This window comes from Tympanuchus pallidicinctus, unplaced genomic scaffold, assembly GCF_026119805.1.
Source record: "Tympanuchus pallidicinctus isolate F22 unplaced genomic scaffold, pur_lepc_1.0 scaffold2, whole genome shotgun sequence".
In the NCBI taxonomy this organism is placed as follows: Eukaryota; Metazoa; Chordata; class Aves; order Galliformes; family Phasianidae; genus Tympanuchus; species Tympanuchus pallidicinctus.
Window position 1 is genome coordinate 24,025,484 of NW_026294721.1, and position 14,184 is coordinate 24,039,667.

At 34.9% G+C, this 14,184-nt stretch overlaps 1 protein-coding gene across 9 annotated transcripts in view; it reads right to left on the reverse strand.

Moving 5' to 3' along the window:
- Window positions 1-14,184, reverse strand: part of FRYL (FRY like transcription coactivator) — a 156,500-nt gene that overhangs the window by 65,201 nt on the left and 77,115 nt on the right. For 7 of the 9 annotated variants that reach the window (XR_008206483.1, XM_052681908.1, XM_052681909.1 and 4 more), the window contains 8 exons: window positions 11,695-11,774; window positions 10,958-11,038; window positions 10,376-10,544; window positions 9,342-9,434; window positions 6,677-6,775; window positions 5,536-5,637; window positions 2,907-2,951; window positions 341-444 (listed from right to left, as the gene is read on the reverse strand). Coding sequence is in view for 8 of the 9 variants with exons in the window: in XM_052681908.1 (XP_052537868.1) it covers window positions 341-444; window positions 2,907-2,951; window positions 5,536-5,637; window positions 6,677-6,775; window positions 9,342-9,434; window positions 10,376-10,544; window positions 10,958-11,038; window positions 11,695-11,774 (773 nt within the window). In the remaining variant the exon portion in view is untranslated. The remainder of the gene's footprint in view (window positions 1-340; window positions 445-2,906; window positions 2,952-5,535; window positions 5,638-6,676; window positions 6,776-9,341; window positions 9,435-10,375; window positions 10,545-10,957; window positions 11,039-11,694; window positions 11,775-14,184) is intronic. The other 2 variants (XM_052681903.1, XM_052681904.1) reach the window with 1 other exon arrangement.

Genomic DNA, 14,184 nt, shown 5'->3' on the forward strand with positions numbered 1-14,184 from the left:
GCAAAAACACATCTTTTCATTCTTTTCATTTCCAGCCTATACTTAGTGATGGGCACTTCAGATCCCATTTGCTATGGTATCAGTAGAGCCTGCTAACTAAATTTCCTGTTTTTTTTTATCTCTCTATCCACTTATGTCATCACACACATATAAAAAGGAGAGTGAGGACTCTCTTCATTCTCCTCTTCAAACTAACCAAGTTCCTCTGGTTTTCTCTATTAAGATGAAGTTTCTGTTTCTCTACTTATCCGACAAGCCAATGCCCTAGGTGACTTTGGAATCTTTTTTAACATCACAAAGGAAAAAAAGGAACTTAGAATCCCTTGTGCAAAGAACTTACCTTTGAGTTACAGTGTTGCTTTCACATTTTATTCTAATAACATAAACCCACAACAACCTATACAAAGATTCCAGTGCAACTCGGGACATTTTAGGATCTTTATTCTGTAAAATAGAAGAGAAATACAGTTACTGTTGCCTGCAAGACATTCAGGAAATCATACTATTACTCTTCTGACTTTTGAGAATATTTTCAACTATTTTTAAGAAAGAAAGCTGACATGTTTAATACTGACTATAAGTTTTACTGTGTATATTTAAAACCAAGCATGCATTGCACATTCCCAATACTATCTAAATACTTAACAAGTAATTTCAGAGTGCTTTATATGCCTTTCACTCTGAAAGCAGAACATTAACTAACAGCCCTCAGGATGAACACCAAGAGCATATTGCCTCAAAGAACTTTTCTTAGAAAGTAACTGATATCCACTTTATAGCAAACTAACTTGTAATTTTATCTAAAACATGGGAGTAGCTGCTTAGGATCAGGCACAAAGTCCATCTAAGCGCAGTATTCAGCTTATGAGAGCAGACAGTAGCAGGTGCAGAAGAAAAAGATTGCAGGGCAAGCATTAATAAATTATGCATGGTATGAAATTCACTTTCATCCTAAAGCTTCTTCAAGGAGCTTAACTTTGCTCCTTCTAGCTCTTTCACTGTTCAGAACACTGAGTGACAATAACGTTTGTCACATCAACTCCAGTAATCTCTTTTTTTAGCTAAGGATGCTCACTGTATTTATAATCTTGAAGCATTCAGTGGGACTCTTGGAATTCACCATTAGTATTACAAACTGGAAATAAATGACTCCCAGGTGGAACTTTTTAGGCACTGTCTCAGTTTAAAAAATATATATATGTTCTTTCCCATCTCGTCTTGTGGTGTTGTCTTGTTTCAAGACACAATGTTTCTGCCTGATGGCTTGAATACAATAAATTTCACTTTTTGTGGCCTCAATCACAAACCAATGGTCCAGTGTAGCACTTCCAGGACAAGTGGAGTGTAAATTCAGACTGTGATAGCTTTGATTTCAATCAACTTAAACTGTGCCCCTTCTCCCCCCCCACCAAAAAAAATAACAATTACATAATTATTTATCATAGCTTATCTACAGGCCAACATTTCTTTATGTTCCAAGTAAGATTATGAATTAATCTGTCCATGCTTTAACAAATACTACCCATAATGCAGCATTTAGAACTTTTCTTAGTAGTAGTAACACACTTGAGTAATGCTCTGGTTTCCTTATATCTGATAAAGGGGAAAATAATTTACAGTTCAGAAGAAAATCAAAATTTAAAAAAAAAAAAAAAAAAAAAAAAAAAAAAGAACAAGTTTAGGTAGCAGATATTTATGTAATTTGGTTTACAACACTCCATAGCTGAGAAGGTTTATCATTCTGACTGGTTATGATGAAGCTTGCAACTTTGTCAGAAAAGCAAAATGTGTGAACAGGCATTCACTTTTTTAAAAGTGTAAAAACATTAAAAATACAGCAGTACTTCTGGACTTAAGCACTGAAAAGCTTCATTACCTCTTACTACAACTAGAAAAAAAACAAGTATTTTACAAGAAAATGGCTTTTTTTTTTTTTTTGGTCTAATTACAGCACGGTTGTATACCTGCTGTTAGTACGCCAGTATTTCCTTTCCTCTATGAGATTTCTGCATCTAGAATGCAGTAAACAAGTCTATGCAGCCTCACAACCTGACTACATTTCAGCATTTTTAGCTGATGTCTGACAGATTTTAAAGCATTCTCTTTTGTGGGTTGTTTGTTTTTTCCCAAGCACAGTTCTGTTCCAAATCCTAGAATTTTTCACCCGGATAAATGATATCAGAAAACTATGGAATAAACTTTAAAGAACTGTATCTCAGTTATAAAACAAAAAAATAAGAGCAAATCTACAATGGTCTAACATGACACATTAAGACAAGTCAATGAAACATATCTCAATGAAGGCAAGAAACAAAACAGCATTTTTTCCATGTTAGTCAAATGTAGTCACTTACTGAAGAAAGTACTTTTTAATACTGATGTTAAACTTTTCTTCTGTTCTGAACTAAAACATTTCCTACTTTTTAAAACCTGCAAAACCAACAGTGTAAAAGTCTTTCAAGTTAGTGCACTGCAAGTTGTTACAGTAAATCAGTTTCACATTTTTTACTGTGAAAATGCTTTCAAGTTTGCTCACATGCAAGACATTTTTTGGAACAAATTAACAGAAAAAGACCCATACATCTGAATATGTAGTTTAATTCCAGTGGAAACATGCATTGTTGGTCAGGGAAACCAGCTGTGATACTGATATGCAACCTCTCACTCACATTCTCACCCCCTAGGACAAACTGATATCAGTTTTCTGTCTTTCTCCTTTGCTCCCTATCATGAAAAAAAGACCTTTAAAACATTCCGTGTCCTGTGGCTTCTTAACAACGCCAAGAGCATTTTTTACAGAGAAAGGAAAGTACAAAATACAATGATTAACATAAAAAAGTACAAAATACATTATTTACACGAGACAAAGCAACATTTCACTGAGTTATAACAACATATTAACTCACCTGCAGGGTTTCTATTTGTTTTCTGATACTGTTGTTAGATGGCATCTAAATAAAGCAATGTGAGACAGCAAAACATAACAAACATGAGAATGGGAGGCACATGCATGTTAGATGAAAAAAAGCACAAAAACAACAGATAGCTGTACACCAAGGACTCTATTCAGTAGAAATAGTTTTTTCTATAGTGGCAAAAAAATGTTCCTGTACATTCCTTCCTCTCCCTGTAAGATGTAGAATCAATTTTCTGACAAACCTGCTAAAATTATTTTGTCTAAATACTAATCAGAAAAGCAGGCAAAATGATTTTCCAATACAGACTGATGTTACTGACTGGTGAAATTCAACACATTTAGCTCTCCTGAGCTCAAAGCTGCAATGGCAACCCAGCTAATATGTGGATTAAGGTGAGAGCAGTATATGTCAAGGCGCTCTATTTGGTAGCCGCTAGGTCTGAACCAATCCCTTCCTACTCACTTATCTGCTATTTGCATTGGTCCAGACCCAGAGCTATTTAAGCCTTCCTCATAGCAGTTAGCAACTTAGCAGTAGGAAGGAAAAAGAACTAACACCTTAGGCTGCCTAAGTTGGGACGTTTTCTCCTCAGGCTAAGGCCACTCTAAGGATAACTAACAAGGCATGTACTGAAACCAACAGTTTACAAAGACAATAAATCTTGCTAGATCAGGATTCAGAGCACCTTCAGGGATGTTATCAAGGACAGTGTAGCTGCCAAATGAAGTAACTGCACTGAAATACCACAGGGTATGAACACAGTGCACCAGTTACTACAGAGAGACTGTCAAGGTGTGAGATTTCACCCCACCAAAACAGGAGAGGGCTTAATTTTCCGCCACTGAAGTGTGGCCACAGGACATTCCTTGCCAGGCAAAAGAATGTACTTGGCAGTCATCATGGAATGAACTGAGCACCATGAGTTCACAGCCTGTGTCACCTCTTCAGTCCATGCTCATCGTATAGCATTCCTGTGACAAGGCCTTGGTGTTATGACTGCTGTAATTCTTAACTTCTCCATGTGACAGGGCTAAGATTGAACTTCTTAGCACTCCAAACTATTTCCCAATAACTGTCAGCATTACTTCGTTAAATAACATCAAAGATGCTAGACATGATGGGTTTAGAATCCTGATTGCATTTTACATACTTAACTGCAAATAAATAACTTTGGTGACTAGGAAATGAGGAAATAAAATGGGGAAAGGGAAATCTAAAAGACTAAGCTGCTGTGAAAATCAGATTTGTAAATTAATGAGATTACTTATGACAGATTGCATGCATTTAATTAGCTTCAGAAACAAAGGAACACATTCATTCACGAGACATAGGAGGACAGTAAGGGTGTAATTTTTAGGATTAACCTCAGAAAAGTTTCTGCATAAGCTAGGCACCTCCTCCCCCCCTGGCCCCACAAAAAAAACCCTGTAGTATTTGATAGGCCAAATTTAAGCAACCCCAAAAGCATCCTAAATAACTCACTGATGGCAAAGCATCAGGGCACTGCCAATTCTGAGTTGCAGAAATTCATACATAAAATTTCTGCTGAATAGAGCCTTACAATAAATGTGTTAAGCTGTTAGTAGTTAACAAAACTAAAAAAATATATAAAATGCATGCTACCAGTTGAATTCACTGGCTTTTATAGTTTTAATACATCCATTATCAGCAATGGACATTATGCCAGAAAAGTGCAATTCCTAGATTGTAAGAAATTTTTTAAAAAGCTTTAAAATAAAACCAAAAGAAGCCTCTGTAAGCAAAATAAACAACATAAAAAATCTAGGCAAATATTGCAAGAGAATGTTAGGTGAAAAATATACAAAAACCCAACAAGCAACAGAAAAGTGTGGAAGATGTCATGAAAACAAAATGATCCTTAACAATCCAAGCAGCTAACCCTCTTTCCATTACACTTCATGCTGGTTTATATATTTTAGCTTTGGAATCACCACTCATACCTAACCAGAATGAATATTGTAAAGGTCAATCAAAGAATTTATTAAAATTATCAAAATCAATGCTTAGGCAAAATCATGAACTATGTTAATCAAAATTATGGAAAGAATATGTACAACAATTAATATTGTAAGTAACTCATGAAAAGAAATCCCTACTTTTTAAGCATCAAAATCTCCACATTTTGTCAATCAACTTTTGTTTACAATGCTAAGAACTGAAGCCACAAGGTTAAAAGGACACTGTAATTTTGATATGGAAAATATATATCACAAGCTGTAGACATTATTTATTTTCAGGACCAGAGATTCATTTTCTGTCCCTTCAGTAAATGAACATAAATTATTTTCTCAAATGTAATCTTCAAATTATACTTTGTACTTTATCTAGTAGATGACAGCATTTATTAGCAGAAACTTCTGTAGATTTCGCTCAACAAAACTGAAGGCCCCCATAAGGGAGATATCCATTTCCAGAATTAAATAACATCATAAAAGGTTTAGTATTAATGAAGACTAAAGACTTTTTTTTTTTTTTAAATGACAGTGTCCTTTTAAATAGCTAAGTACTTGTATTTATTTGGCAGTTGGTGTCTGAGAACATACTGGAACAAATGCTACTGATTTGCAACAGTTTCTGAATTGAAAAGGACTCTTACCTTTAGATGTGACAAACAGTTCTGCAGGAAAACGTGCCAGTTATTTAAAAAAAACTGTTTCTGACTGACACACAACAGGCAGGTGATCAATGGATACAAAGCCTACGAGCAGGGGGGAAAAAGAATCGATCAAATTGCTCTTAGCAGACCTCCCAAGTCTTGTACATCGAGAATGAGATAGAGCTGGTTCCTGCCTCAGGCTCTCACAGCAGCTAGGACTGGTCACCAGGTTAGTGTTCTGCTGTAGCCTTTGCCCTGTACTGGGACACGTCTGCTAGCCAGGAGTGAGTGTTGTAAGCTGTGTGCTGCAGAGCTCGCAGTATAGCACCAGGGGACCACAGTGGAGCTCATCTACCAAGGCCTGATCTCAAGCAAAGGCTGCTGGCAGATCTCGCCCTTCTTACAATATTCGCTTTCCCTGCAATCTTATGAGTCATTTCCCAGGGTCTTCTGTGGTGGGAGAGGGAGCTGTCTTTGAAGAAAAAACAAAACCTCTCAGCTCAGAATAAACTGAGGCAGACTCGAGGTTGTCAGAGATTTTACTGCTCCTCAAGCTGTACTTTGATTAATCAAGAAAAACTGGCTTGATAATGGCTGTGAATATGCAAACTAGGATGACCTAGCTTTGCTTTTTTAACATAAAGATTTGCTTAAAATGTAGTCATGGGGAAAGAAATCTGTAGAGATTTCTATCAGAAAGAGGTAATAAGATACTTTGGAAAAAGAAGAACAGATTACACGTGGAGGGGAAAAAAACAAGCAGAACAAGACTACTTAATAGGCTGTTATTTTGCTGGTAAGTCTTGCCTGCCACTTCCATGTTTTAATTAGACATGATAGTCCTTGTATGTAAGTTCTTATCAGAAGAGTTATCAAGTTAAATAACACTGTCCTAAAATGAACTAAACCAAGAACAAGTATCAATTTAAAAACAATCTCACAAATGAGATAACAGCACCACAGCTTGCACAAAGAAACAGATAAATATCAAAGCAAATGCAATATATGTAGCATTAATTGGATTGTACTTGAACTGAAGAGTTGAGATTGAAATTAATACAGCTTTTAACATAAGATAATGTATTAGCTTAAAAGCCTATGATGAACAAAATGCAGAAGTTGAAATATTTCTTTAAAATACCAGCGAATGCTTCTTTCTTGAACTCAAGTCAAAGGTAGTCTGATAAAGCATCTCCACAAAATTTTTCAAACATGGCACATTCACTTCATTTTTAACAGCCTATTAAAAAAAATACACACATAAATTGATTTAAAATTTTATAAAGAAGGTATTTAAAACATGCATTAGAATGTTCATGGAATTTAAGAACATTCAAAAGTTAAATCTCACATTGGCTAAGCATTTGATAACAGTCTGAAATATAAACAGAAGCATAATGAACCATCACCATAGCTACATAAGTAACAAAACAACCAACCAACTGCAAAACATTATTTTAAAAACACGGTTTGTTTTCCATACTTAAAGAAAAGAATGTAAAATAGTTAGCCACCATATAATAAATAAAACTACACTGAAACCCTTTAAAAGTACGATTTAATGTATTTCAAAAATAACAACCATTACTTTTTCATTGTTCCCCTTTTTCAGTGCTCCCCTTTCCTTTTATATCCCCTAATTATGAAAAACTGGAAACTTGAAAGAAATGACACACAGATTACTAGGCAATCAACAACACAAGTGGTCCTTGCACAGTTTGCACAACTAATGAAGGAGATGAACACACCTCTACATTTTTATTACACAATCCATTCTTGCATTCAAAACAGCCTTTTCCCCACTCCCCTCATCTCTTATATTTCTCTCCGGATGCCTCTTATAATCAATTTAAGTGTAATTTTGATGTACTACTCTATTCTTTGGATTTGGTTTTTTTTTTTCATATTTATTGAATTCTGGCCTGTTTTGTGGCTTTTTTGTTTGTTTGGTTTTTTTTAGTTTGTTTTTTGTATGTTTTGTTTTGTTTTGCTTTTCTGGAAGAAATTATCTATAAAAGTAAGTTTGGTAATTGCATGTTCTTTACAACACTGCAGAAGCAAACATATTTATTTTCATTTTGTATTTTTTAACAGAGAACCAGAAAGGTGAAAGTGATTTCGCCATTTCTCCAGTTTTCCCAACATAAGCTTTTTTATATATACACACAAATTTTTATTTAGTTAGTTAGTTTAGTTTTTTATTACAGAAATAAGAGTTATTAAAAGATATATCATGTCCAAATTGCTAAGAACAATCTCAATACATTCATGGTGTGGAGACATAAAAAAACCAAAATACTGTATACTTCAAAGTGTAAAAAAGAAATTTTTACATTTCAAATGACTTTTGTCATACGTCCAAAGTATTTCTCTTTTGCTATTCTTAAGATCTAAGGTGTTCGGTATTTCCCCTAGTGACACTTCATAGATTGGAGCCAGTTGTTGCCAACACCTCACTGCTGCTTTCAGATATAACCTTGAGCTGATAGATCAACTTTAACTTCCCCTGTGCCAAATATTCACCCATCCATTATACCTGGAGGGTCCACATCCGGTTGTATTTTTTAAAAATGCCTAAATGACTCAGCAGGAGAACAACACTAACAAAATCATAATGCTGAAATCCAACAGCTTACTCACTAGTGATTTTCTGTACCCAAGATAACAGCAAATCCAGATTCAGTTCTTCCCCCTACTTGAAAAGATTTGAATTTGCATCTCACGTAGAGAATGACTAACCCTCTCAACTCTATTTCCACCTGGAATGGGGTTCTCAGCTTCTGTTTAAGAAGTGCCATTTATACGAAATGATTAAAGATTCAGTGAGTCAGAAAGAAAGATCAAGACAGCCTCACCAACTGCTGAAAGCACTGACTCAGCCACTATTTGTAGGAAGAGATCCACAGCTCATCACAGACACACGCACCGCACAGCTGATGTGCTTGCCTCTGTGACTACCACAGACTAGTTCCAATTCTAATGCTGCCTTTGTCTAATCAATAAACGTGGGGTTTTTACTATTTAAATTACAATTTTGTAAACTAAAAGTCATATTTACCTAAATGCTAAGTACTTTCTTTATTCACTACTCACTTGACCTGTCACGCAATTATGCAATTCAAAATGCATCTACCTCTCATCAAGTTAGGTCATTCTTCTCTAGAAAAGAGAAGAAATATGCCCAGGTAAGACTAAAACTTTAGTCAATAAACAGTTACTATCAACACCACATCTCTGTGGTCATGCCTTAAAATGAAATATCACCTCCATTTTAATATATATTTTTTTAAAGTTCCAAAGTTAAGAAATCTAGAGAAGATGAACATATCCTTGCAGGTCAAGACAAACACTTGAAAGAGAAAGTAGAGGTCAAAGATATTCTTCAATGCTAGATTTTTTCTTCTTCCATAGGAGCTCACACTCTCCCTACCTGACTGTAAAAATGTTATATATATCAGTTTATTCTAGAAAGATCTTAGAGATTTCAGCTAATAAAGAAATTCAGTGAGATCTCCAAATAAACAGAACATTAAATACATGAAATTTCCGTCTTTTAGAACAAGTATATAATCACAGTGTTGTGATATGAGTCAAGAAAATAAGAGTGTTAAAAAGTCCTGAAAATATATGGGAAAACCATCTAATCTGCAAACTGTACCAACAAACTTCCCTTCAAAAGTTTACACAGGTGCTCATTAGTAACTTACTTAGTAGCATTTTTAAATATCTAAAAATGCAACATAATGAAGGTTATTGGAAGCAAATGGAAAAAAGGAGAATGGCGGGAGGAAAAAAATAATACTTACAGCAGCCACAGGGATAAGAATTTCCACAAACAAGCCAGCAAGTGCATGTTTTATGTCTTTATCTTTTACTTCCAGGAAGTACTGGGCACATTCCTTTGTGATGAAGAATTAAAAAAGGTTTTGAAAAAAGAAGAAAGACTTAGAAATATCGTACCATAAATATTACTCACAGTAACACACCAATTACAAATTTTGAAAACAGTTGGTGTTGCTTTCTGTAACAATAACAACTTTACAAAAGATTGGAAACTTTAAATGCCTTTTGGCCAGGAACTAATGAAAACTTGAAAGTTTTTTTTCTTTTTTTTTTTCTTCTATTCAGAATAAAAAAAGATGCACATTTTTCTTCTACTTGCCAAAAATAAATGCTTACCTTACACTGAAATCACTATAAACTAAATTTTACATTTTTATGTACTTGTTTGAATTTCCAAGGTGACTTTGACACAAGGATGCAAAAACAATTTTACAGAGGAACAAATATCCATAAATCTGTATGCATGCTTCACTGTACAAAACTTGAAAGAAACTGAACTATCCAGTCAGTTGTAGATTTCTCAGGACTAATGTCAAGGTCAGTGGCTGTTAAACAGCAAAACAATTGTTCGATCCACAGTCAACAGAAGCAAACAAAGATTCAAATTCTCTCTGAGAATGAAGTGTTTTTCAAACAGAAGTGCTTCTTGGTATCTCAGCCATTTAAAAAAAGATATCTCAAGAAACTTCTTTTTCAAACTACTTTCATAAAGAAATAAAAATAGTAGATTGCTACCTATCTCTATTTAGTCTCAAACAATTTCATGTATTACAGGTTAGCCACATTACTGTGACAACTCAGAATGGGTTCTCATTATGGTAGATAATCATAAACCATAGAGAAACAAATGATTCATGCATCTGAGAACTCTGAAACTAACAGAAAAGGATGAAGAATGACACAACTGAGGTAACTGACTGCAGTAAGTACTGTTGCACTTTCATGATCTAAACATTCAAAATAATGCTTAAATCAGTTTGCTGTGATATTCGATTACCTGCATGAACTGAAATGATGCTTCAAAATCCTCCACAGGATACATCTTTACTCTAAAAAACTTCATTCCCATAATCAAACTGATGATGCTTTGCACTACATGAGGACTCTGTTCTTTCTGCCGCAGTTCTTTTAATTCAGTGACAAACTTCTTCCTAACAGCTTGAAACCTGAACAAGGGATATAAATTGCATTTATTTGCATTTTCTTTTACAATAAGTCCTTAACTCGGAACTGATGTCTTTATTCTGTAACTGATATCAGCTTCTACAGTAAATTAAAGACAAACAAGATGAACCCTGATACTTAAAAGCTAGGCATTTCAAGAGTGATTACCACATTGGAATACACTTGTTAACAGAACAACTACTGCCAGCCTCTTTTCTCTGCATCTTCAAGTTGATTCATTGTTGTACTAAAGTAAAGATTATACCTCGATTTGTTCAATCTATTGTGCTGGAACATGAGGAACAAACATCAGCCTAAATTATTTGTAATTGAGGCCACTAACAAATGCTGCTATATTAAATACTTTTCAACTCTACTATCATTTTCCCCAAGAAGAGTCAGAGATTGAACTTACTTTGATTGAGCAAGAACCCCTGTCACTTCTGCATATAAGTCTGCAATAATATGCACATTCCCAGTGTTGGTTCCTGAATACCTAAAAGAAAGAAAGAAAGAAAAAGATGGCATTCCATATCCTGTAACATAACCATAAAACAATGAAATTCATAAATAAAAAGCATAGGTGACATTTGGGCACAAATTGGACAAGTTTCATCTCAACATGAGAAAGAACTTCTCTACATTGAAAGTAACAGCACTGGAACAGTCTGCACAGAGAAGTTGTGGAGTCTCTTTCTCTGGAGATATTTAAAACCTACACGGACACTACCCTGTGCAACCTGCCATAAGGAATCTGCTTTAGCAGCAAGTTGGAGTAGATGACATTCATAGGTCTCTTCCAAACCCTATGATTCTTTGACTCTGTGTAAAATAGTGTTGTTTCATTGATCAGATGCACTTTATACAGGAAGTTAGTAGATACTATTGTTATCTAACCTCAATCCTCTTTTCTGGCACTTGTTGGCTATGTAAATCATTCTGTGCAAAATTAACTCTATTATTATTACATCCAACAAAGCTGTGCTCTTTCAAAATACATGTTCAGTTTTAAATTATCAATCATTGCTTGTTTACAATATTATCACCAATGTGTTACATGTGAAGCAATCAAATGAGAACAACTACCACAGTGAAGCACAGGCTGAATATATATACAAATCGTTTATGCAGATGAATGCAGATGAAACTCACCCTTCCTTATGTTTAAAGTGCTTAAAAGCCAAGTTTAGAACTTCATGTACTAAGGGATCTGGCACTGGATGAACAGGTATCTGAAACAAAAGTGTTATGTATAGGTAAGTAACTGTGCACATATGTGTATGATGTATGAAGTGCATAAATAGGACTGTGAGGTGCCCTGCAGAAATATTTCCTACTCTCATCAGAGCACAAATCCTCTGCTGGCATATGAGGCCAACCTCATGCCACAAGATATGAACATTTACACAGCATAAGATCTTAAAATTAAAGCAATATTGGTGGCCACATAAGGTTTGGTGCAAATGCAAATAGACAAAGCAATAAATCTTCCTAACATTAAGTAACAATTAGATGACAAAATCATGCATTGTTTAAAAGGTCCTTCTTAAAAACAAAACAAAACAAAAAATCAGTGGTTCTCTAACACCACTACCTTCCTCAGTTTCAAAAGGAAACAGCTGACTGAAAAACACAAGTGTATTTTTAAAATACAGAAAAGATTACTCTCTTGGCTACAAAAAATGAAGCATTTATTGTTTGAGAATTTCATACTCTTCTGTGTAAATAAAGCTATTTATTCAAGAACTTGTGGTTACTGGAACAGGCTGTTTACATGGCTATACAATACAATGAGTAATACGCAGTCATTTAAGTAAGATTTTTGCTCCTACACAGGTCGTGCCCTAACCCTCTCTCCAGCTGCTCTGCACTAATTACAGAAGAGGCTGGATTATAACCCTTGCATACTATATATCCAGTTTCCAAGAATTAAACAATGACAAGGCTTCCAGGAAGACAGGCAGGATTAAATGTGAATGTAAATATGTTTATTGATAGCTATCCTTTCGACACTTTGACTGCCTAAATACAAAATACATTACGGGCTGAACATACTTCCTTCAGATAACCCGCAAGACTACAGTAAATGAAGGATTCTCTGTGAGATAGCTTGGTTCAGTGGCCCACTGAAGTACTTTCCCAGAGAAAAATATTCTTACCAGGGCTCTTAAGAAAGAAAATTTGGGCATGGTGGGTGGAAAGCAGGCAATACCTCTAACTGAGACTTGTGAATGCATTTTAATGCAGAGAGAACCCTGACTCTTAGCTTGCAGAGGTGATTTGGGATGAGAACTTCTACAGAATTTAAAGATCAAACAAAATAATACGAAATACAAAATAAGGAGCATCTAGACCACTAGACACACAGACGGCTGTTTCCTGGGTTTCTTCAGATGACTAGGAAAGGTATTTAGACAAATAATTTCTCTAATAGAAGAAATACAGCCAAAACACTGAAATAATTCCACATTGAGAAGTTCAAGATGTAGAGAATTCCTACTAAAACGAAAGTAATCATCAAAACTACATCAGAATTTCTGTTCAGAACTTTCTTTCCTGCTTCAAAAGACTGAAGAATAAGCACTGAATTAATTGACTCCAGAAAAAACACTTATCTGGATTACATGTGTAAAAGGTGCACCGAGAACAAGAGTCACTATGAAAGATGTGGCTCAGGCTCTTTTCAGACCAAAAATGTGGCACCTCTCCTGAAATCTGGACCCATTAGCAACACACATACTACTCTACAGAAAAAGTGAAACCAGTTCAGAATGCAGCAAATGCTCACACAATCTATTCCATTTCCCTTTTATTTCCAGCACTGATAGAAAAACTGAAGCAGATAGGGAACATGAACAATTTATTTATATGCTTCCTGTAAAACACTAACACATAATAGTTCAGTCATTTTAATACTGTTGTTTAACTGTGTTGCTATGTTTGCAGCATAGGAATTTCCCTTTAGGTGACTCGTTGGTTTCTCAGCAAAGGATTGACAGCTCTGAATTGTGTTTCACTATTCCCATTTTTCTCTGTACCACAAACATGCCATACACAACCACATAAGCACAATTTTCCTACAAATTATCTGCAAACTAAGCCATATCCTTTCCTTTACTTAATACAGAAAGCCAATTAATTTTCACATACCTACACACAAAAGACACAAAATATATGAGCAAACTTCCTGCTTCAACTACTTTCAAATATTTTTTTTCTCTCAAATATGTAAGAGAAAAGGCTGTTACTTGAAGCCAAACTCCGCGATCTTATGCATATACCAATGCTAATCTTATATTAACTAAACTTGTGCATGTGCTACATTAGCAAAAGGCAAAATACAGTTACTTATCCTTTCCAATTTAAAAAAATGTGATATTTTAATCTTACTATTCAATTTCACACTGTATTTCAGAATTGTCTAAGCACACAAAAGGTGCTGAATGTGAATAAAATGCTATTTTTACAACTTTACTTTTTATACTGCATTAGCAGTTTTGGTTTAGCGGATCCAAGAAATGAACTGAGATAAGGCAGGGCATGATTACAACCTTACATCTGCTGATCATACATATGCTCCAGTTTTCTACATAAAATTTTAGAGGAGGTGACTGAAACTGAGATGAAAAAAAAAATAATTAA